The sequence below is a fragment of the Pinus tabuliformis genome, chromosome X, assembly GCF_031772625.1.
Source record: "Pinus tabuliformis cultivar Carrire ecotype Pingquan chromosome X, CPIR1, whole genome shotgun sequence".
Taxonomy (NCBI): domain Eukaryota; kingdom Viridiplantae; phylum Streptophyta; class Pinopsida; order Pinales; family Pinaceae; genus Pinus; species Pinus tabuliformis.
The window spans coordinates 1,082,747,969-1,082,773,315 of NC_142308.1; the positions used below are offsets into that span (position 1 = coordinate 1,082,747,969).

Below are 25,347 nucleotides of genomic sequence, written 5' to 3' on the forward strand. Positions count from 1 at the left end.
GAACACCAACCAGATAGCCCCAAAGTCTTGATTGTATTAAGAAAGTATGCAAGTACAAAATGGTAGAGTTTCCTCAAGCTCAATAGCTTATTACATGATATAATATGAGAGCCCATGGCTCTATTATATAGAGTTGGGAGCAAATCCCAATGAAGAATGAGAATAACAAATGACATTGGAGTCAATCCCAATGTAGAAGTGATTAAACAAGTGGCATGAGGTGACAAACCCAAAGAGAAATTCGAATTTGTTGAATGGAGCTCCAATGCCAAGTGTAAAAATCGAATTCTGGCAAGTGGACATCATTTTCTTCTTCCCTTATGTGCCAAATTCGAATTTTATGATAGAATGACAAGTGTATATGGGTGGCAACCCATGTGAGAACAATTTCCCACAAAAATTTCCACCAAAAATTCTTCCAAATCCTCTCAAATGTGCATTAACTTCACAAATTCGAATTTCCAAGCAGTTTTCTCCTTTAATGCCAGAAATTCGATTTTATTTGAACACATGTTCTTTCCTTGATTTTAAAATTCCACATCACCTTGGGACTTCACTTTAACTCCCCCCTAATTTTCCACCTCATTTCCACAACATTTAGCACGTGTGGATATTTATTTTTCTCTATTTATTTAATTTCTGATTTAATTAATTGCCAGATTTCCTACTAAACTCAAGGAAAAATGGGTTTTGAGGGTTCAAAACACATTTTTAACCCATCAAAGTGTGTCGTAATAGAAAGTTGAGGGTAAGAGGTGCAAATTTCATTACTCATAACCCATACAACTTCTCCAGACATCACTTATTACATTACAAGTATAATTTTATTAGCAATTTTCACAATGCGGAAAATCTAAAAAATTAAAAAAATAACTACCTAAGCCTAACCAAATTCCACGAAATTTTTTGCGTGATTTAATATGATAATATACATCAACTCTAGACACTAAGATGTGTTAGGGACTCAACCTTCAAACCATCACCCCGGCTTTGGGGTTAAACGTGAGTGAAAAAACCCAAAAAATTAACCGCCTTTGAAAAAAAGGGATAATGAACCAGATAAAAAAAACACCAAGGTGTACTCATTTGTTGATTGTGTCCCAACATCCTAGGCCTGCTATAGACTCAAAAACTCATCATTACTAGTATCACTTATTACAATTCCCCGCAGGGTGTGGAATCTAAGTACAAGAAAGATGATGAGAAGATAGAAGTAGAGTTAAAAAACTTTGTTGACTGATGATATCTGATGTTACAAGTGTCCTCTAAATCATCTTTGGGCAATGGAGTCTTCATATAATCATCAAGTGCCACTCCAGTGGTCAACATTTGGCTCCATATGGAGATGCATGCTAGATACAAAGTGATAGTGTGCAAGAACCTGGAATTTGCATCCATCGACAAAAGACATATATCAGCAGTATCCATTCAAAATATCATCAAATGAAATAAAGTACAGAAACAAAGAAATGGAAATTTATTTTAAGAGCCTTAAATGACAATTTATTCATGAAATAAAACTAATTAAACAAAAATGACAAGGGATAAGGTTAGAAGTATGATACAAAAAGATGCCCCATAGCATCAGATGTCCTCAATGAAGTTCATGTTGAAACCTGCTTACTTTCAGGTAGATCCATGGGCTGTTTTTCTGTTGTACATGGCCATCAGATTTACCAAATCCTTTCCACTTTTTTCTTTTCTTCTTACTAGATTGTGATGTTGATGTTGAGGTGATCAAAGTAGACCTTTCTGTCCGATTTTGAAGATGCTCTGATGGAAAATTCAAGTATCCAAGACTTCTTTGACTTGCCTTTGTCCATTCTTCTTATGCTCTAACATGGGTGATGGGTCAATCTCATAAGTATAAACCTGATTCCCCTCAGTTTTCTTGCTATCCAAGTCTCCATCAATTAGCCATTTTTCAATGGAGAAAATGACCTCCTCATAATGAGATGAAGATTGCTTCAGTGGATCAAGAGGTTTAAGATTTGTTTCTTTGTTCCTTTCCCATTCATCATTTAACGGAAGTTGGAATTTGTGTACCTGTAATCTTTCCATTTCATCCAACTTATTCTGAAAAGTGACCTGATTGGCCTTCATAACACTTATTTCCTTGGCATGATTTGTTTCCATGGTGTTGATTAATTGCACTTGTTTTCCTTCCATGGCGAGCAACCTGTTTTGAATAGAGGTCATCTGATTAGAATGATTGACTTCCATGGACTTTATTGCTTGTGCATGATTTACCTCCATGGTCTTAATGAGTTGAAATTGGTTGAGTTGCATATCCTTAATCATTTCAATCAACCCCTTAATGAGATCCTTATCATTCTCATTTGTTTTCGCTTTGATCTTTCTTTCATATCCATATTTTTCTTCAAAGGTGTCAATGATTGATTCTAGAGAATCAAAACTGTTAGTAGGTAATTCTATAAACCAATCCATTGAAAAGATGAAAAGTCTCATTTTAACATCCTCATGGTTAATATCATGGCACCATTTTCTCACCCAAAGGTGGAAATTCCCAAGGTGAGTTTCACTACTGATGCCACTGTCACCAAGAAAACTAGGCAACTATTCGATAGCCTCAACGACTTCATCCAGAATGAAATTTGAATAGCTTGAAATGTTAATAAAATTACAAGGGGTGAACAAATCATTCATGATGTCATGCTCACTTGACCCTGAAAGAGAAAATGGATAACAAAGAGAGGCTCCTTTCCAAGATTAGCAAGAAATTTACAAGAAGCAAGCTTCAAGTAAAATTCCTTGCAGAAAATGAAATAAGTGGAGTCACCACTTGAACAAGAGTCACTCTAAAATCCAACATGCAAAAACCAAAAGTTAGTCGATTTCTCAGGTACAAAAAGACTTGTCCCCAGCAACGGTGCCAAAAATGTTGACCCTGCTGCCTACACCTGCCTACAAGTTAGTGAGAAAAACCCTTCAACCCCACAAGGTCTAGTTGGTGGCAGGGAACTTAGAGAAGGGGTTGTCAAACTAATTCGGACTCTCTCCATTTGAGCTATCTCCTACGTTAGTTAAGGGGGGTGGTCCCTAATGAAAAGTTAAGTTAAAAAAGATGTGAGTTTCTAGGAGAATTGTTAGAGTTAAATAGATTATCTATTTAAGATTTATAAGCAACATTAATATGAGCAATAACCATCATAAGATAAGCATGAAATCCATAAACAACCAATGCCTTCCAAGTATTTTCTTTTTAAGAAATTAAATTGTATTTTGCTTAAAATGAAGTGAAATGCTTTCAAATGGAAAGCCAAAATAACCCTGAAAAGTGAAACAATAAATTGTTAGCACAAGATATTATAAATACTTTCTGAATAAGTCTACAAATCAAAGCATGGAAACTATCTTGCTCAAAAGGATACAAAAAGGAACTCAAATGTTAGACCAAGATGACAACATGCAATTAAGTTTGAACCCAAAATAATAATACTTGAAAGTGAAATCAATCATTCATGACAATATGCAATTTAACCAAAAAATGAGTCAATTTTCAAGTACAAGAAAATTAAACTTGTTGCAAACTTAAAAGAGACTACAATGCTTGCATCCAAAGTGCCTCTTGAAATCAGATTTGCATGTGAGAATTTAAATACAAGATTAGTAAAATTTGCATGTGGAGTGAAATGTGTTGATTTTAAGCATGCACAATATGAAATTAAAAAGCTAAGAAGCTAAAAAAAAACTAAAAGCAAGATTAGGCCACCCACAAAAATCCCTCCTCTAAATGAGGAAGGGGGATAATATGGGAAAAATCCCAAGCTCCCTCCAACAATTTTTTTTATCTTTTATTAGCGCTTAAAGCGGGTAAATATGCATCTAAGAAAGCAGCCCACAATACAAAAGAGATCTTTACAAAAATGGGACAATAACAAAGCTAGACTCTCTCCCCAAAAATATAACAACAACAAACTTGAAGATGGAAAAAGCTCTCCAAAAGAGATTCACAAGGCTCAAAAGTCCCACGGCCCAGATGAGTTTGCAACTCTCTCCCTAATGCTTATGGCCTCCCTAGAAATCAGTGTTTGGATAGTGTGAGTATTTTTCCAAAGCTTCTCCTCAAGCTCCTTGTTGCCCAATGCTCAAGCCTATGGGCTACAAAACACAAAAAAAATATCAAGTGTCAGTGTAAAATTAGGAAAAAGAAACCAAAACTAAACTTAGAATTTAATTTACAAAGTACTAGCTCAAGTAATGGGAGCGAACCCCCATGCTTGCCTAGCTTTAGAAACGACTCTTGAATAGGAGATATAACTATGAAAGAACTAGAACCAAAGAAGTATTTTGAATTTTAAATGGATGATCAAGTAGTTATAAACTAAGAAAAATCTCTTTTACTCTTCGTTGGATGGAAAACTTGGAGCGAAAAAATGGTTGAGTCTTGGATCGTTGTGACTCTAGGAGTGAATTGATCTAATTGAGATCTCTCCCACTTCCAGATGGATTCCTACACACAATACAAAAGATCTTTCCTACACACTTGAACACGTATTAGTTTGCACAAGATTAGAGCAATATAATGAATAAGACAAACCAAGCATTCCTCCTAAAATGAATTGGCAAGCTTATCCCTAGAATATTACTTTAAATCAATGATATATGCAAGATAGCTTGCACACATCAATCCAAACATAAACTAATATTAATTCAACATGCGAAAGAATTTAAACACAATATCAGTAGAATGTTAGGACATCACCTCATAACACCAGGAGAACACCAGCCATATAGCCCCAAAGTCTTGATTGTATTAAGAAAGTATGCAAGTACAAAATGGCAGAGTTTCATCAAGCCCAATAGCTTATTACATGATACAATATGAGAGCCCATGGCTCTATTATATAGAGAGTTGGGAGCAAATCCCAATGAAGAATGACAATGACAAATGGCATTGGAGTCAATCCCAATGTATAAGTGATTAAACAAGTGGCATGAGGTGACAATCCCAAAGAGAAATTCGAATTTGTTGAACAATGTTCCAATGCCAAGTGTAAAAATCGAATTTTGGCAAGTGGACATCATCTTCTTCTTCCCTTATGTGTCAAATTCGAATTTTATGATAAAATGACAAGTGTATATGAGTGGTAACCCATGTGGGAAATATTTCTCACAAAAATCTCCACCAAATATTATTTCAAATTCTCTCAAATGTGCATTAACTTCACAAATTCGAATTTCCAAGTAAGCAGCTTTCTCCTTTAATGTCAGAAATTTGATTTTATTTTAGCACATGTCATTTCCTTGATTTTAGGAGTCCACATCACCTTGGGACTTCACTTTAACTGCCCCATAATTTTCCCCCTCGTTTCCACAACATTTAGCATGTATGGATATTTATTTTTCCCATTTATTTAATTCCTGGCTTAATTAATTGCCGGATTTCCCACTAAACTTAGGAAAAGTGGTTTTCAGGGCTCAAAACACATTTTTAACCCATCAGAGCGTGTCGTACTAGAAAGTTGAGGGTGAGAAGTGCAAATTTCATTACTCATACCCCATACAACTTCTTTAGACATCACTTATTACATTACAAGTATAATTTTCTTAGCAATTTCCGCAATGCGGAAAATCTAAAAAATTAAAAAAATAACTACCTAGACCTAACCAAATTCCACGAAATTTTTTGTGTGATTTAGTATGGTAATATGTATTGAATCTAGACTCTAAGATGTGTTAGGGGCTAAACCTTCAAACCATCACGCCGGTTTTGGGGTAAAATGTGGGTGAAAAAACCCAGAAAATTAACCGCCTCTGAAAAGAAGGGATAAAGAACCAGATAAAAAGAAACACTCCACGGTGTACTCGTTAGCCGATCGAGTCCCAAAATCCTAGGCCTGTTACAGACTCAAAAACTCATCATTACTAGTATCACTTATTACAATTCCCGGTATGGTTTGGAATCTGGGTACAAGAAAGATGATGAGAAAATGGAAGTAGAGTTAAAAAACTTTGTTGACTGATGATATCTGATGTTACAAGTGTCCTCTGGATCATCCTTGGGCAATGGAGTCTTCATATAATCATCAAGTGCCACTCCAATGGTCAACACATCCCATGATCTAACAATTATTTCAAGATTAAATAAAGATCTACAGGGACACTAGCCCTTGGACTCCAAGTTCACAGAGTGTGAGGAAGGATCAACCTTGTTTGAGCTCTGGGATTTCATTTTGACAAATGATTTTGCAGGAGGATTTTGGCTAGTAAGTTTTCGAAATTATTCATCCATATTATCTACTCTAAAATCTCAAAATTTTATTTTATTTTGCACTACAAATATTTAATCAGTTAATAAGAGTAAATATTTAAATTTTGTAAATATTGTGAATATTTGTAAATAAATCTAACCCTCGTTTGCCTTTGAAGTTTTGTAATAATTATTTGGGTTTTGGGGTTTTGTTTCAATTTTGTATTTATTAGGCTCTTGGGTTCTCTTCTTTTCATTTGTGCAGGTGACAACTCAAGGGTTTGAAGCAACAACTATTTTTTGAGCTATTCATACAAAAGAGGAAGATTGATCTAGGCCCTTGAGGGTAAGATCTAACATCTCCATCTTCCAGAAACTCAACGCTCAAGTTGAAGGAGGCCGCTAGCCTTTTGACCCCTTCAAATTGGTTTTGCAGTGACTTTTTGGGGTTTCCTAGGGTCCGAATGCATCTTTTAGCCTCTTGGAGGCTAGTTGCAACCCTTGAGGGCCCTTCTACCCTAGCGACAGCCTCTAGGGCTTAGCCGTATGCCGTCCGTGACCACCTTCCTTTAGTGGCAGCCCCTTTGGACCTTGGTCGCGGTCCCTAAGGACCTTTTCCATCAAATCACAGCCCCTTTAAGCCTTAAGGCTTGTGGCAGGCCTTGGAGGCCTCTCCCACTTACCCACAGGCCTAGTTAGGTTAGTGGCAGCCCTTTTGGGGCTCTTTCTCTCTCAGTGCAGGCATAGAAGGCCACTTTTCCCAGCCACGGACCTTCTGGGGCATTTCCCTTCCATCATTGGGCATTTTTTGGCATGGTTGTGGGGTTTTGGCATTAAAATTTGACAAATTCTTGTGATTGCATGCCTATGGTAAGGGTTTGAAGTAATTTACATTGTGTTTTCAAGCTAGCAATTTGTTTTGCAGACCCTCCAGGGATTGATCACCAAGTTCCAAGCATTAAACATCATTTTTTGTGTTCAACTCTCCAATTTTTTATGCCCTAGCTTTGCTAGTTATTTCTCTATAAGGCTTATCTATTATTGGCATGTGTATGTGGACATGGTTGCAACAGTCATAAAGGTCTGGTCTATGGTTTTGAGCTAACACTTGGTGAGTGCAGCTATTGAGAAACTAATTTATTCCATATCTCCAAGCTTGGCATTGACTATTAGGCCTTGGGTTTGCTTCTCTTTCCTTCATCTTTCATTTGGATTAACTGCATAATTTATATCAGATCTGATATATCAACATAACAGTGGCTTAAAAGGCATAGTAGTGGCACCTAAACTTATTGGCATTCACTCTTAGCATCCCTTGCATCTTTGTTAATGGTCTTGTTGTTGGCAAAATAATTTGATTGGGCTTTCTCTCTTACTATTGTGATCATCGGTCTCTTGCATTTCATTCCTAGCTCTTGCATCCATCTACTACACTCTTGCATTCATAAGCATTTCACAGTTGGCAATCTCATCTAGTTGATAAATAGATGCTCTAAAGGATAATTGGTATACTTGGACCGAATTGGCATTCCTTTAATAAGATAGGCTTGTTGCTCTCACAGGTTTGCTCTTGCTCTTTTAATGTCATTAACATCAAGTAAAGAATAATATCTTTAAGTGTATCATCATTGTCTAAGTTGCCTAATAGTTCTAATTGCAAGCATTACTACATGTCATTGGTTATTAAATTAGTGAAAGCCTTTCTCTCTCTTTCATTGTTATTGAATATCTCCCAAGGGAATTGGATATTTGCTTGTCATTTGAAAGTTAAATTGCTTTCCATTGTTATTGTCATAATTAGCATTATAAATATTTCTTGTGAGTTTACTTTTTTGTAATAAGTGCACTAACATATTGTTTTGCAAGTGAGCATCACATCTAAGAATCATAACCTCGCAAAATTTTAGTTGACTCACTTTTGAAGCACTTGATTAATCACCATATTGATATTGTGATAAGAGTAATCTTGAAGTCATCTAAGTAATCTCAAGAATTGCTAATTGTGTTGATATCTTGTTGAAGGATTGGCATTGTCTAATTGGCACATTAATATTGTTAAGAGAAACATTGGACTTGTGCATTTTACATTTATTGTTATTTGATCAAGTAATTGTCCATTGTGAGATTTCTAATCTTGAATTTCTTTACACTCTCTACTTGTCATTGGATAATCTTTGTAATCAAAGAGTTCATTAAGCACTACTTTTGGTGAAGATTGTCTTTGCAATTGTTAAGTACTTTCCTTTATTGCTCTAAATCGAATATTATTTAGATAATTTGTCTCAAAGTACTTAAAACATTTAACAATCTCACCTAAAGCTAATCACTCATTTTTGCACTTGCATTTTAGGACTAGTAGTGCATTGTTAAAATTTACCTCCAAGCATAAGCTTGGTTGAAAGACGATAGGACCACCTTTCTCACCCAGCTTGCAAAGTTTAGACCCTCACTTGTGGTTAACACGGTGACCTTGCAATCGTCAGAGCCACAACTTTTGCGACACTAGAGGCATTTGGGTGGTTAGAACTCCAGGGGGCTTATCGTTAATATAGCCATTGCTATCTTCCCCTGGGTTTCTCTCTACAGCCTACAATTGAGACTAACTTCAAAACAGTTGAAAGAAAAGGTTCATTTAGAATAGGCATCTAATCTAAAATTAACCAAGAGTTTGCATTTCACTTAGTTCTAGGTATCGCATCTCATATAGGATAGTGTGCATCCTAAGCAACAATTGTTCATTCGGTAACTTGGTAACTAATCTATATTGTGCAAGTGATTTGACTCCATAAGGCACTAATCTCTTAATAATCTAATTAAATCATGCTAACAATTAAACTTGTTAATCATCATTAACCAAGTTGTTAAGCCATTCAGTTGTCTCTCCCAAAATCTCGTTTCATCCATAGAGACTACCCCCCTTAGCCTATTGTAGGGAGACAGCTTAAACAGAAAGGGTCGAGATCAGAGTGACAACGCCTGCCCTGAGCGTTGTCGCATTCATGTGTACAATTTGAGCAACAACAAGAGGCATTCAACATGACACTAAACAACTGCCTCTCTGAGGCACATACGCCACCTAGGTTCCTCAAAGTATGTCCTCCACAAGACCATTTCCTAATTAAGTGTCAGAGTACTTGACTTAGGGGTGCCAGTCCTAATCGGTCATAGTACTTGACACATGAAAATGTTAGTCCACCTGACCATTCTTCTTAAACGGGGTTAATGTACTTGAATTAGGGTATTAATCCCAATCAGCCATAGTACATGACACAAGAATGTCAGTCCATGATGGTTATCCAATCTACCATTCTCAATATCTGGGTCCATGTACCTAACTTAGGGTGTTAATCCTAATTGGTCACAGACATGACACAGGGATAAAATAGGTGTCCATCCTCACTCCCTTAGACCTCTCAATCTAGGAGGAGTTATCCATAAGTCCAAGCTTGTCTTGAAAGTACTCATGCTTTCCTTACATCAACTACTTGTTTATCTGTGGAGATTTAATGTAACTTCTCAACACCCATCAACACCATATCTCAAATAGTGGTACTTATTCATAATGTGCTTCAACCTTCCATGGAAAATCAGGTTTTCTGATAATCTTCATACAGCTTATTACAAAGTATCACAACATCAAACGATCCATCAAACATTTTACAGAGCCAAATTGCTTCACAGCTAACTGCATAAGCTACCATATATTCTTCCTCCACAGTGCCTAGTGCAACAAAATCCTGCTTCCTGCTCTTCCAAGAAACCATAGCAGATCTGTAAAGTTATGGTATGTTCTATGCTTATAACAGTTTACTTCTTTTTCTTATTATATTCCACTGATTAGCAATCACATGTACATAAAGTAAAGTGCAGATAGAACATTAAACGATCGACAGAAAACAAGCCAAGACAAGAGACACAAGATGTGGCGGCTAGCCAGGGACAAACCCCACAATGTGTGGGAAAACCCTTTGATCAAATCTTCTTTTATCTTCAATAATTCAGCAGAGAGAAATAGCACAATAAATCTGATTCATATCAGCAGTAGCAAACCCTAGATCAGCAGCATCAGCATTAGCGGCTTCATTATCAAACTAGGGCAAACCATATCTCACAAACCGACCGTCGGATTGACTTCATTCCACCACCAAAAGTTTCGGCTTCCAGAGGAGGTTCAGATGAACCTACAGCGCAGTTCAGATGAGGAGATCTTTTAGGCCACGCAAGTCAATCTTTACTTCTGCAGTTGCAGCTTCAGTTTCAGCAGTTTCCGGCTTCAAACTAGGGCAGTCGATATCTTGCAAACCGTTCATCGGATTGACTTCATTCCACCACCAAAAGTTGCGACTTTCAGAGGAGGTTCAGATGAACCTACAACGTTGTTCAGATGAGGAGATCTTCTAGGCCACGCAAGTCAATCTTTACTTCTGCAGTTGCAGCTTCAGTTTCAACAGCTTCCGGCTTCACATGTGTGAGAGAGAGAGACCCATTTCAGCGCAGTAGAGAAGAGACTCATATCTGCACAGTAGAGAGAGAGAGATGTGATGAGATGAGTGAGTCTAAATGAGGAAAAGTCCTCTTATATTTATACACAACGTTGGTGGGTGAATAGATGCGACTGTTGGGCTTCTGAGCCTACATGAGTTGTAGGTCGGCTTGATAATAATTCCATAATCAAAATAAATTCATATCTCCATGAATACTTATCGGAATCGGATGATCTTTATATCAATCCTACACCTCTCGACGAGAGGAATCTAATAAAAATATTATCAGCCATGAATAAGATGACCCACATGAAGTTTTGCCCTGGTTGCCAATTTTAACAAGATCCCAAGCAAAAACAACCACCAATAGTACTTTTTCTCATCATCAACACTGCCAGCCTAGTAATCAAATCAAATACATCAGAGAACCAATCAGTTGCTAGTACAATGATGGATCAACAAGATTTGAATCAGAATTCCTCAACTTCTTCAAATTGATTTGCCATGGGTTTACAATCCATCATCCAAACTCCAAGAGGATTTTGATCACATGCTTCCCTTGACCAAGGAATATTTTACCAGGTTTCTGCCAAACCTCAAGTCCCAAGTAGTAGTGTATCAATCCAAGATCCTTCATGTCAAATTCTGCTTCTAGCTCCCTCTGAAGGCAATACTTTTTCCTCTGACTCATGAGTCCCTCTTTCATCAAAAACAAATCATAATACAAGATCTTCTTCAATCATGAGACTCCTTTTTCATGTCCTTCAAAAATCTGGGGTAACTCTTCCAACTGAGGCAAATGTCTTATCATGAACCTTTTCCTTTTACTGGGAGAACCTTCTTGCTTCTATACTTCCATCTTTTGCATACTAGATCTTGACTTCTCTTAGGCACAAATAATCAAGGCATACTCTAAATTGCTCGCTCCCTCTAAACTTAGTTCTTCTTCTAGTACAAATTGGGAAAGTCTTCATGCTTTGCTTCATTCTTCCAATTCTTCCATCTATTGCCAATGCCTGGGCAGCCCTAGCCATTGTCCTGCAATCCTCTCTGAGAGGATATGAAAGAATGATTACAACCAAGCAAAGGATACATAGACAAGAAACTAACTAAAAAATAATAACAATAGCCTTAATCAAAGAGGAAAGTTATAGAATACTTATCTTTTGAGAAAAGTCAGCGTGCTCTTAATTTTGGACCTTTTTGTAATTTTCGCCATCGTTGTCCTCACATCAAAATGATGTCATTTTTGTGTTTCCCAAGAGCTAGGGCTTCTTCATTCAGCTGAAACGACTAGTCCTAGGGTTTTTGTCCCTAGGGTTTTCATAGTTCAAATTTTTCTAGGGTTTACAAACCCTAGAATTGCCATTTACATGCCTTTTATAGAAATGGAGCTCATCAATGTTTTGATCATTGATTGTTTAACTTCGACTATACCACAAAAACTTAGTCTTCATGTGCAAGGAAAGGGTCCAAGCATGTGTTATGCAACCAACTCACAAAATAGAAGAAGAGATAGATCAACGACTTCAAAATAAGCCTCTTCGAGGGGGCAACCTCCTTTACATTACACAAATGAACAATTCTTGGATGATACAAATGGTAAGACCTCCTTTCTATATATAGGAGTCTAAGGGGTCACAATATAATCAGAGTCTACATAACAATAATATTGTAAGGGTACAACAATAACAATAGTGGGCTTCTATGGGGCACAATAATAACAATATAGGGACTACATGGGCACAACAATAGAATAAGGGAGTTGCACTAATAACAATAAGGGGCTACACTAATAGTATAGGGACCTAACATGCCCCTCCTTCAAAAAAAGTGGTGTCCTCAACGCTTCAGTAGTTCTGGATGTTTCTATATAAAAATCTCGTCCTCCCATGTGGAATCTTTAGCAGGTAAGTTCTTCCACTTGATTAAAAACTCTGAAATCGATCGATTTTGTCACTATCGAGTGCTTGTTTCAATGACTGCTTCAAGTTCCAATATGATTTGTCCTTTGTCGTCAAGTTTCGGCAATAGTGTTTGAACTGGGAGCTTGTCACCCATAACCTTCTTTAAGCATGAACATGGAGAACTAGGTGCACTCAGGGAGATGTAGGAAGCTCCAATTTGTGTGCCATATTACCAATCTTTTGCAACACCTTGTAAGGACCATAGTACTTTGGTGATAAATTATTAGCCTTCTTAGCTTGTTTGAGGGACATTTGTTTGTATGGTTGTAGTCGCAAAAATACCCAGTCGCCTACATCAAGACTTCTTTCGCTGCGATGTTGATATGTCTGTTGTTTCATTCGGTTCTACGCCAAAGTGAGGTTATCCTTTAAGAGTTGGAGAACTTGTTGTTGATGCTCAATGTGATCTTCCACTGCTTGAACCTTAGAATGATTGTCCAAGACGTTTTGGAAATCAGGGGAAATAGATGATTTCGCTATTTGAACCTCTAGTGAACATAATTGTGCAATCACAACCCGTTGTTCTTTCTTTAGAAGCTTTTTCATGCCATTAGAGATGATTATCTTTCTTGGTTTCCTTGCGACACCCCTTAATTCAACTTTCTTTCCTTCCCAAAAAAATTTCAAGGAAAGTCCTTGAAAATTGAAAGCTATCATCCCCAAAGACTGTAACCATTGGACTCATAATACAATATCAGCACCACCCATTGGAATGGAAAGCATTTGACTATTCAAGACATATTCTCCCATTGGATAGCTTGATATTATGGCACTTTCCAGAGCAGTTTATGGTTCCTCTATTTGCAACCATTACTTGACACTCTGGTGCTGGATATAGGAAGCAATTCAATTCCTTGGCTATCTTACAATGAACAAAATTATGGGTAATACCCGAATCAATCAACACTATTACATTATTCTTCTTGATATGTCCTTTTATCTTGAGAGTTTGAGGAGCGGTAATTCTTGTCAATGCATTACAATATATGGTCAGATTCATTTCTTCTTTCTCCGGGGTTGGTTCCTGGTGTATATCCTCTTCTTTTGACGTTTCTTGTTCATTTTCTTCCTCCCCTTCTCCATCTACGTAAATTAGTTTCTTCTCAGCACACTTATGACCTTTAGTGTATTTTCTATCACAACTGTAACAAAGCCCTTTTTCTCTTTTTTCTTCCAATTGTTGTGGTGTCAACCTTATAGTTTGTGGAAAGCTAAGGGTAACAACACTTCCATCTTTATAGTTATGATTAGTAGGCTTCCTTGTCGCCATAATTTTGCTTTCAATTTTTCTTGCCAACCTGAATGCCTTCTCCAATGAATCAGGTTCCCTAAGACGAACCTCATGAAGACTTCAATCCTATGTTTCTCTGGAATATCATTTACCCTTATATTCAATTTTTTGAAGTCCTCAATGTGCTCTGCCATTGAACCCTTTTGTTTGAGATTTATCAATTGGCTAAAGAAGGTGTTGTTCTTTGTATCCTCATAATGTGTTATCATTTCCTCCATGAAAATTGACAAATGACAAGTGGTTTATGAGAACAAAGCCCTCTATACCATACAAACTAATTCAGTTCTAATTATAAAGATGAAATATATACCTTTTGTTACGGTTGCAAATCATGTAGATCAAAATATTGCTCCATCTGTAGTATCCAAGTTACTGGATCCTTGCCATCAAACTTACTCATATCTATCTTTGGAATATGGTGGGTCTTCAATCCAACATTAGATTCTATGAAATCATGATTAACATTTCTTTTGTTCTCATCATGAGTTTCCTCTACTACCTTTTCGTCATTAGGAAGCCTTTCTTGTAGCAACTTTGTCCAACCTTCCTTCAAACCTTCCATGTCTTTCTTCAAATCTTCCATGTTGTCTTTCAATTCTGCTTCTATACCATCGATATTAGCTTCCATTGCATAGATAAAATTATTTATCTTAGCTTCAATCGCATTCTTCAAATCATCCATCCAATTTTGCTTTCTACGTGTTTCTATTTTCTTGATTCGAGTCATTTTTTTCATGCTTTTAGGAGCTCGATATTTAAACAATTGTAACTCTGTGATTTCGGATGTTCAACTTCTGAAATTTCGGCATGTGGTAGCCCTTTGAGTCCTCTTTCCAACCCCACAAATCTAATCGAAATTGGATTCCGCAAAGAAGAGTTAAGTCCAGACTCCCACAATGACCTGTTTATAGACTGGTTCAATAGAGCAAACTTGTACGATGTGCCACGTGTTGTTGTTTTGACCTTCAGCCCTGAAAACAATACCCAACAAACTACAATCCGTCATCATTTTGTCACTTTTTACGAAATTTGGATCCGACGCTCAGAGAGAAAGTTATGACGATTTTCCCTAGGTCACCTGTTTGAGATGGAATTTTGGAGCCTACAAAAACCCTAAATTCCTCAGCTCGTATCTCCAAAAACATAGCGAGAAAAGATTTGAAATTCGCACACGAGGTTCATCAAGATTTCGGCTCAAATGGGTTTTAATTTCAGCTTCTGAAAGAAAAAAAGTTATAGCGAAAATGCCAAGATAACCTGTTTGAAACAACAAAACCCTAGAATCCAAAGCTCTAATACCAAATGTTATGCAACCAACTCACAAAATAGAAGAAGAAATAAATTAACAACTTCAAAATAAGTCTCTTCGAGGGGGCGACCTCCTTTACATTACACAAATAAACAATTCTTGGATGATACAAATGATAAGACCTCATTTCTATATATAGGAGTCTAAGGGGTCACAATATAATCAGAGCCTACATAACAATAATATTGTAAGAGCACAACAATAACAATAGTGGGCTTCTATGGGGCACAATAATAACAATATGGGGACTACACGAGCACAACAATAGAATAAGGGGGTTGTACTAATAACAATAAGGGGCTACACTAGTAGTATAGAGACCTAATAGCAGCTATCATATTGATTATGCCTCTATCCTAAATAGAGAGGACATGACCTCTTATACAATGTATCTTTTACAGACCCTTTCATAGTACATCAAGTGTCAACAATTTCTTTTAATGGAGCATAAGATTGGTAGCTCACACTTCATGTTCTTTCTCATCTTGTTTTTGACAAGACCTAATGTGATTCCTTCATAACATAGTAGATCTAGTATTCCATGCAATGAATTGATGCAACCTTCTAAGAGTACAGATCTTTGAGATCATCTTAGCTTTGAAGAACTTAGGGGTCATTGTTTCAAGATAACTTTGAAACTTACAATTTTAGACCTATGCTTGATTTCTGCTATCCTTGCTCTTGAGATATAAGAACAAAAGATTATACGTACCTCATTCTTTTAGTGACAGACTTCAGATATTGATCTCCTTCTTGTATTGCAGAGGGTGAGGGGTATTAATTCAACCTTGATTGTCCTCCTTTTCTACCTTTGAGTACAGTGCCAAATCACAATTTCTTCGTGTTGCTTCAAAGAGATATTAGGTCTGTTATTTGCAATGTCTCAATACTTCAGACTTCTTCCGTATACAAGCTTGGACTTGTCTTTATTCTGATTTCTGGTGTAGTCTTCAGACATGATTGATTATTCAAAGATGAGCCTTGCACTAGTTATATGACTTGGTTACTAGTTTTATTCTTCAGACTTAGAACATAAGAAGCTCGAATTTCCAATATTTGGATCATTATATAAGACTCGCACTTGTCCTCTTTCCATAGAGATAAAAAAACTCGGTCTTGACTCCTTTCACAGGCTTGGGCTTTGTCTTACACAAGAGTGAAACTCGACATTGTTTATGACCCAGACCATCCTTCATTTGGGGCTCCCCATTATATTGGTAACATTTGAGACTTAATCTTCTTATATCAAATATGTGCCTTTAGGATTGCTTCGAACCTCAGACTTGGACTAGATCATAAGACCATATAACTCAGATGCCTTGGACGCCATGAAGATTTAATGCAGAGATAAAATTTTGACTTTGGCATGCTTAATTTGTTCATTCTAGATCACTTCTACAAGTTCAGATTTTCAGTACAGAGACTCTGACCTGTTTTAGGGAGGAGGCTTGGGCTTGAACCATAGAGATACCACTTTTCAGATATTAGCTTTTCGGTCTATCACAGGGACTTGGCCCCTTTCACACAGGGATCATAACCATAGAACATGTATCATTTGGCTTCAAACACAGGTAAATGCTTCTTTCCTTTTATGGCTTGAGCATGTTTCATAAATTCCATAGGTTTGGACTTTGTTACAAAGGAGGGAGGCACGGTCATGTTACTGTTCATAGAGGCTTGGACTCATCATAGAGATACCCACAAGGAGGATCTTCGGATCATAGAGATGGTTTCATTCTGAGGTAATTTGGACCTCACAACAGAACTACAGGGAATTCAGATCACATCATGGATATGTAACTCGGATGAATGTTCTAAAACTCCTAGCCCTAATACGATGTTGAAATTCGAATGCAAGCTAGAATTTCTGATCTTGATAATTACTTGTGGAGATGTTATTGTTATTTTAGCTTTTCTTTATTCCTCATCAAACAATTATACTTTTAACTATTTAACCATTCAAGTACAAGAAAATATAGATCATAGTGAACAAGAGACAAGAGACAATTTTTACCCTAGGAAAACCCACAATGGAGAAAAACCCAGCAATCCTTTCCTTGTAGAGTCATTGTCAGCAAAAGAGAAATCCAAGTCATAGCCAACCTGATCAGTAGACCAATTTTTCAAGTGCCAAGTCAGCCCTCCAAAGATTTTTTCACAAGATGTCACATGTCTGTCCTTAGATGCTGCATACCAAAGAGATAAGGTGCCTCAAACTGTCCATAATTCAGTCTTCAAAGAGGTCTGCTTCAGTATTCCAACAGGGCTGAATTTCGCCTTCTGCCTCAGCCTCAGATTATGCCAGACTTCGCATGGCTCCACAGAACAGACCTCGCATGGTTCTACAGTACATATTTCATAGGGTTCCACAGTACAGACTTCGCATGGTTCCACAGTGCCACAGATAGACCTGAATTTTCCTCCACAAAAGAGATGGAAATTGGTTGCCAAATGATGGAGTATTGATGCAAATATATGGTTCTTTCTGCATCTGAAAAGGTGACTCTAAAAGCTGAGCTGACTTGACTTCTGGAGGGCCGACATGGTCAACTTGGAGACACAAAAACATACTTTTAAAAATTCATTTTTTTTCTTTTAAATGTCCAAATGGGACATGATAAAATAATTTTCTTTTGACTCATAAATTTTTTTTGACTCAATTATACATTATGAAGACCGACCATAGCTACAGTTTCAACATGCTTCTGGTGCACATGCATCAAAAGACAACGGAGACAAATCGCAGCCAATAAAGAAAAATTTATACAAGAAGGTGAAGATGGATTGCTTTTCCTCATACCTTTCTCCAACACAAGGCTGGAAGTATGCATCCTACAAATTTTTAAAATGTTCCAGGATTAAAGGCTTTTAGTTAGATGAGGACCAAAAGTGAAATGAACTTTGGAAGTATGGATGAAATGAAAATTCAATTATCTTTCTATCATGTAAGAGAAAAATATTTGATCAGCAAAAAAGGAGGGATTTCTTCTAGGTATGCCAAAACTAATCCAGGATACTAGAAAATTGAAAATCACAACGAAGTGAGTACAAACCTACAATGTTATTTTCCAGTTTCTTATCACATCCAAAAGTCACAGATTATATTCAAGCCCACTACTATGCAAAAATGCAAGAAAGCTAACCACTAAAGGAATGTTTCAAATGGAAAAGAATGTCAACAACAGCACAACCAAAATCTCCATTCTTACCTCCAAAGATATAAATGCTACATAAAACTAAGATTAATCGACTCTACCTCAGATTTAGTGGCAGGAACTGCATCATGTGAGAAAGAACATTGTGAACCCTGCAATCAAGAAAAGTATTGTAAGTCAATATAACTTAATACCTGTCAATATCAAGAAAGAAAGAGAGAAATAATATTGAAGTCCACAAATGACCATAACAGGTCAATGGGACACAAAGCTACAAGCGTCAATGGAAATGCAGGAGTGTTATGCATCACAGTTCATGCAAGAACATGTTCATAAATTAAATTTCTTAAAATTAAGTGTTTGATATCAGATTTTGGTGTGGATGAGGTGAGTCTAGGATTTGATATGCCCTCACCTTCTACTCAAGGCTGGAGGAGCCCAAGATGGCTACTTAGACATTGCAGGAGGCTCATGAGCTTGTAGGCGCACCTAGACCTTCAATAAGGAAGAGTATACCTCCTAGGGGTTATGCTGATTGTATTGCATTAGTTTCTTCCATCTCTCAAACTATGCTATTGAGAATATACAAGTGACAAACAAGAGAGCCTGAAGGAGAGATGTATTAAAGCAATATGCATCCAATTACATAAAGTGGTGTTGCATATGCTGAAATTGGGTAGCTCAGGAGGTACTCCCACAAGCCTTTGGTGCTAGTCTTGTGAGGATAAAACCCACAAAAATGAGAATTTGGAAACAATGCACCCAAGTTTGGGATCTTGACCCAAAGCAGTGGGCTTAGAACCCAAGGAAAGTAATTTATATTCTAATTAATCGTTGGGTAGTGAAGTGGGATCTCTTGAAGGACAAAGAGGGCTCCTAATACTGTCAGGCCAGGTTAGCTCAGAAATTAATGAGCGCAAGAAACAACTGGATGAGTATTATTCATTCAACTATTATTATTTATACAAATACAAAACGGATCAGTTCATCTTCTAGATGACTGTCCGACTTCACCTCATCCGTTTCGGATTAGGTGTCAACATTCCCCCCCTTAATCTGAAGGGATGTTGGTGAGTCCAAGCATCGTTCTGAATCTTTCAAGCTTTTCTCTTCCAAGCGCTTTGGTGAAGATGTCTGCAATTTGCTCGTTTGTGGAACAATGATGGAGATGGATTGTTTTGGCCTCAACATGATGTCGGATCAGATGATATTTAGTATTGATGTGCTTAGTACGATCATGGAATTTTGGATTCTTGGCCAACTTTATTGCAGTTGTGTTATCAATCATGAGTGGAGTAGATTGTATTTGTTTTACTTGCAAATCTTCAAGAATTTTCCTGAGCCACACAATTTCTTTCGTTGCTTCAGCTGCTGCCACGTATTCTGCTTCTGTTGTGGAATCTGCTGGTACTGATTGTTTGCGTGATCTCCAGGAGACAGCTCCTGATCCAAGACTCATAGCATATCCTGAAGTAGATACCCCAGTTTCTTTGTCTCCATCGAAGTCTGAATCAGAGTATCCAATCAAGTTGAAGTCGTCCACCTGTGTATACTTGATTCCAAGGTCTTGAGTTCCCTTCAAGTATCTTAGAACTCTTTTTGCAGCAGACCAATGTCCCTCACAAGGCTTTTGCATAAACCTGGAGAGGATTCCAACAGCAAATGAAATGTCTGGTCTGGTAGTAGTGAGGTAGATGAGACTTCCTACAAGCTGTCTATACCTTGTTGCATCCTCAAATTCCTTTCCTTCAGTAGATGTGAGCTTCAAGTTTTGTTCCATTGGAGTAGAAAGGGGATTGCACTCTGTCATGCCAAATCTGTATAACAAATCTCCAATGTATTTCTTTTGAGAAAGAAATATGGACTTTGGATGTTGGGTTACTTCAATGCCAAGATAGTAATGAACATAGCCCAAATCAGTCATTTCAAAAAAATTTCCTAATTCTTTCTTTATGGATGCAATATAGCTTTCATTGTTCCCTGTCATTAAAAGATCATCTACATATACCACAAGATATACAACTGTTTTGCCAACTTTCTTGACAAATAAAGTTGCATCATCAAGATCAAAATGTTTGAAGTTGAGTTTCAGAAGATGCTCAGTTAGTTTTTCATACCAGGCTCGTGGTGCTTGTTTGAGGCCATACAAGGACTTCACAAGTTTGCATACTTTGTGTTCATGTCCTTTCACAGCAAATCCTTCAGGCTGGGACATAAAAACATTCTCTTTTAGATCTCCATTCAAGAATGCAGTTTTTACATCCATTTGATGGACTTTCCAACCGTTCTGAGCAGCTAGTGCAAAGAGTGTCCGGATGGTGGCCCATTTTGCTGTGGGAGCAAAAGTTTCCTCATAATCGACCCCTTCCTTCTGTGCAAAACCTTTTGCCACAAGCCTAGCTTTGTGCTTGTCAAGTGAGCCATCAGCTTTGTACTTGTTCTTGTAGACCCACTTGCAGCCAATTGGTTTGGTTCCAAATGGAGGATCAACCAGCTTCCAAGTGCCATTCTTTATGAGGGCATCATACTCCTTCTGCATTGCTTCTTTCCATTCATCATGAGAAGCAGCTTCTTTGAAGGAAGTTGGTTCAAAATCTGTAGACAAGTTCAATTCACAATCATAAGTAACATCCATATCAACAGGTGAATTAGAGTTATCTACATCACCTCCATCTTGTCGGTTTGAATTTCGGGTTCCTGTTTTTCCAATTTCATCAGGATGAACACTTTCAAGTGTCTTTGTCAGCCACTTTGGGGGACCTTTCTGAGATGGTCCAGGCTGTTCTGTTGATTGAGTTGGGTCTGAATCAAGATTGAGTCTCCCAATTCTATCAATTACATCACTTAAAGCATCATCCGTTGTTGGAGTGTCATGCAGGGGAGATTGTTCTTCAGAAGAAGATTCCACATGTTGATCTAGTATAGGAATCCCCCCTTCAAGATGTGGAATCTGATTATCAAACTCTTGAAATGATTTCGGTTTTGTGAATCTATCCAAGCGATCAAGTTGCCGCTCAACAACATTGTCAGATTTGGATGATTCAAGAAAAATGACATCTCTAGATAAAACAAACTTTTTATTTACTTCATCATAAAGGCGGTATGCTTTAGATGTGTTTGAATACCCCAGGAAGATACACTTACGACTTCTTGCACCAAGTTTGTTTCTATGTACCTTTGGTATTAAAGCATAACAGGTGGAACCAAATATCCTGAGATGTTTTACCGAAGGAACATGTCCATACCACAATTCATAAGGAGTCTTGTTTCTTATAGCACTAGATGGACATCTATTCTTTATATATGCAGCACATAGAACAGCATCAGCCCAAAACATTGTCTTTACATTTTTGAAGAAAAGCATGGATCGTACCATATTCAAAATTGTTCTGTTCATTCTTTCAGCTACACCATTCTGTTGAGGATTATAAGGCACAGTTGTTTGATGTTTAATCCCATGTTGGCGAAGATAGTGTTCAAATTCATTTGATGTATATTCTTTTCCATTATCAGTGCGAATAGACCCAATATGAGATTGTGCATCATTTTCAATCCATTTATGAAAATTCTTGAATGTTTGAAAAGCATCAGATTTGTTCTTCAATAAGTAAACCCAACACATTCTGGTGTAATCATCAATAAATGTCATGATATATTTATTTCCATTTGCAGAAGGAACAGGCATTGGACCACATAAATCTGAATGAATAAGTTCAAGCTTCCTATGTGCTCTTGAATGTGAATCATGAAAAGACTGTTTGCTATGCTTTCCTAGAATGCAAGCATCACATTGTTTATGTTTTCTAGGAATTGTAGGCAAACCAGCAACACCATTTTTCTTCAACAAGCGGAGACTATCATAGTTTAAATGTCCAAATCTGGTTCCTTGCAGTTTAAGGAGTCTTTCTTCTTCTATACCCCTCATGACAAGTGAGTGGTCAGATGCCTTTCTTACCTCAAGCTTGCCATCAAACATGTGAATGGAGTGACCTTGCTGGCGGATGTGGACCAGGGACAGCAAGTTTCTCTTCAGCTGTGGGAGATATAGAACATGATCCAGAAGAAAGTCTGGAAGACCAGGCAGTTTAAGCCTGATTGTGCCAAGCCCTGATGGCTTCATTTTTGACTGATCTGCAAAGTATACTACTCCATCAACATTGTTAGTGAAATCTTCAAAGAAATCTCTCCTATGAGTCATATGACAGGTTGCTCCTGAATCAAGCAACCAGTCATTTTTCGAAGAAGCAAGTGAAGCATTAAACAAATCTTCATTTACTCCAATATTACATTGTGCCTCAATATAGTGTGCAGATTCAGGTGCTTTACCTTTGTCTGAGTCATCAGTTTTACCTTTCTGCTGATTTCTTCTCTGCTCAACTTTGTCCCATGGTAGCTTGCATGTAGAAGCATCATGTGATCCATTTCGTTTGCAGCGAATGCAATGCAGATCTGCCTTTTCTGCTTGAGAATGTCTGCCCCCCCTGCCTCTGAAGTATCTTCCTCTTCCTCTTCGTCCACCTCTTCCTCTTGCAGAATCTTGAACAGGATGCTTTTCTTTGTGAGCAAGGCAAACAGTCTCTTCAGAAGATTCAGGGACTGTTTTCTTTCCAAAGGCTTTCTCTCTTTCAGCAAACTTTTTCACAAGAGAGTCAAAGGTTATATCTTTAAGGTTTCCATTTGCTTGTAAAGACTCAAGATAATTGGAGTAGGTAGGATAGAGTGCTTTGAGAAAGGCAATAAGAGAGATATCCAGCTCAACCTTAGTGGATTTAATGTCATGCACTATAGATTTTATTTCAGAAGCAAGAGTAAGAGGATCATTATTTTTCAGTTCAAGAGTGAAGAGTTTAATCATGAGCTGAACAACTTCAAGTGCAGAATGTGTGTCATAGAGTTCTTTCAGCTTTTGTAAAGCTTCAAAGGCAGTGGAATAGGATGAAATATGACGACTTACTTCCTCATTTACAGATGCTGCGATCAATGCAAAGGCTTTGCTGTTCTTGTTTTCCCAAATGGCGAGTTCTTTGTCTGATGTGGGCTGCACAGGGTCTCTGTCTTCTTCTCCGACACACACACCTTTCCACAGCTCATTGTAGATGAGGGTGTGTTTTACCATCCGAGACCATTCAGAATAGTTCTCCTTGCCAGTGAGAACTATTCCGACCATTGAAATGATTGAATGCATTCTGTAAAAAAAATATCTCTGCCAAGAACTTCTGTAAACAAAATCCTTCTGGAAAAAAAATATATCTCTGCCAAACTTCTGTAAAAAAATCCTTATATCATAGCCTTATGCATGTTATTCTTCCTCTAACATTTCATCAGCATATATATATCAGTGTTCACATATATATATCACTGTTCAATCAAAACAAGGGCGCTCAAATCACTGCAATACTACATATGCTTTGAAAATCACTGCAATACTACATAAGCTTTGAAAATCACTGCAATACTACATAAGCTTTGATACTCTGACTGATATAATGATTCTGATATATATATCACTCTGACTGCTTTTGAAAACTGCGAAATGTGAAAATTAAACCTCAGGAAATAAACATTCTGATATATATATATCACTCTGACTGCTTTTGAAAACTGCGACATGTGAAAATGCGAAATGCTTTGTCAGGCCAGGTTAAACCTCAGTCATACCTACATCCATATCCACATGCAACAGCAACTTTGCATGCGATGACCTGACCTTGTTTTGTCATGCCGAGGGTTATATAGACAGAGACCGATACCACCGAGATCAATTGAATGGATATAGCACGTATATTCAAACCGCCAGCACAAAAACGGATGGCTATACACTACTCAAACCGGTGTCAATATAACAACTGCGTTAATCAATACAACGCAATGAATGCACACTGAAAATCTATTTGAAAATCCGCCATCAACACAGGGGGAGCCGTGAGCATAACCATACATAGTCAGAGTAAAACAAATCCATAACAAGAAGCGTCGTAAGGAGAATGGGAAGTTGCTGTAAATCAAGATCTAGGTGCTAGAAATGCAAAATGCATATTCAATAGCCATAAATGTCCACGACAAAGGCAGCCCATTGCTCTCATAACTCGAAAATGATCAAATCCGTAAAGTATGAATAAAATAAATGAACGCTTCTTATCACAATCAAATCAAATCCCACTCATGCCGAGAGTCTTCAATAAGAAAGGCAGTCAATAAGAAAAAAACGCAGTCAGTCTTCAAACAGGTTCCGCATGAGATTTGAACGGTTATAAACGTCCATCCATTAAAAACGCAGTCCACAGCGCAGGGTTCTTCTATATGCAGCGTTTCTTCAATCCACAAAAATGATAAAAAACGCAGTCTATGCCACACAAAAATGATACCTCAGTTTTCAACGCAGTATTCAACAGCGCATTCCACGCATTCCATGTCAGAGCCAGAGGCGCTCAGATCACCGCCAGAAGTACGCAGTCTCAGGACAGAGGTAGGTTTCATGAGGCTGTAGAAACCTGGCAGAGGCAGGAGCTATTTCTGGGACCTGTGCTCTGATACCATGTCAGGCCAGGTTAGCTCAGAAATTAATGAGCGCAAGAAACAACTGGATGAGTATTATTCATTCAACTATTATTATTTATACAAATACAAAACGGATCAGTTCATCTTCTAGATGACTGTCCGACTTCACCTCATCCGTTTCGGATTAGGTGTCAACCTAATTGAAAGATATTATCATAGGCCAAAGGAGAGGCTAAAAGGAAAGAGTGTGAAGGACAATTCTCTTCTGTGAGTCGGCAAAAGTGACCTATCTGCAGACCCAAGGAAGAAGGACAGCCGCAGGAGCAAAGGACAGCTGAGAGAGGCCGACTTTTCTATGTTCTTCTTAGCTAAAGGGAGCCACTGCCAACAAAAGAAGACAAGCCGAGTTCTGTGGTGAAAGTAGGGTCT

General features: G+C 37.6%; 1 protein-coding gene across 2 annotated transcripts in view; it reads right to left on the minus strand.

Moving 5' to 3' along the window:
* The window catches only part of LOC149143584 (uncharacterized), a 282,472-nt gene that overhangs the window by 85,296 nt on the left and 171,829 nt on the right, over positions 1-25,347 (minus strand). For both annotated transcript variants that reach the window (XM_089449002.1, XM_089449000.1), the window contains exon 5: positions 18,522-18,572. In XM_089449002.1, the coding sequence (XP_089305128.1) occupies positions 18,522-18,572 (51 nt within the window). The remainder of the gene's footprint in view (positions 1-18,521; positions 18,573-25,347) is intronic.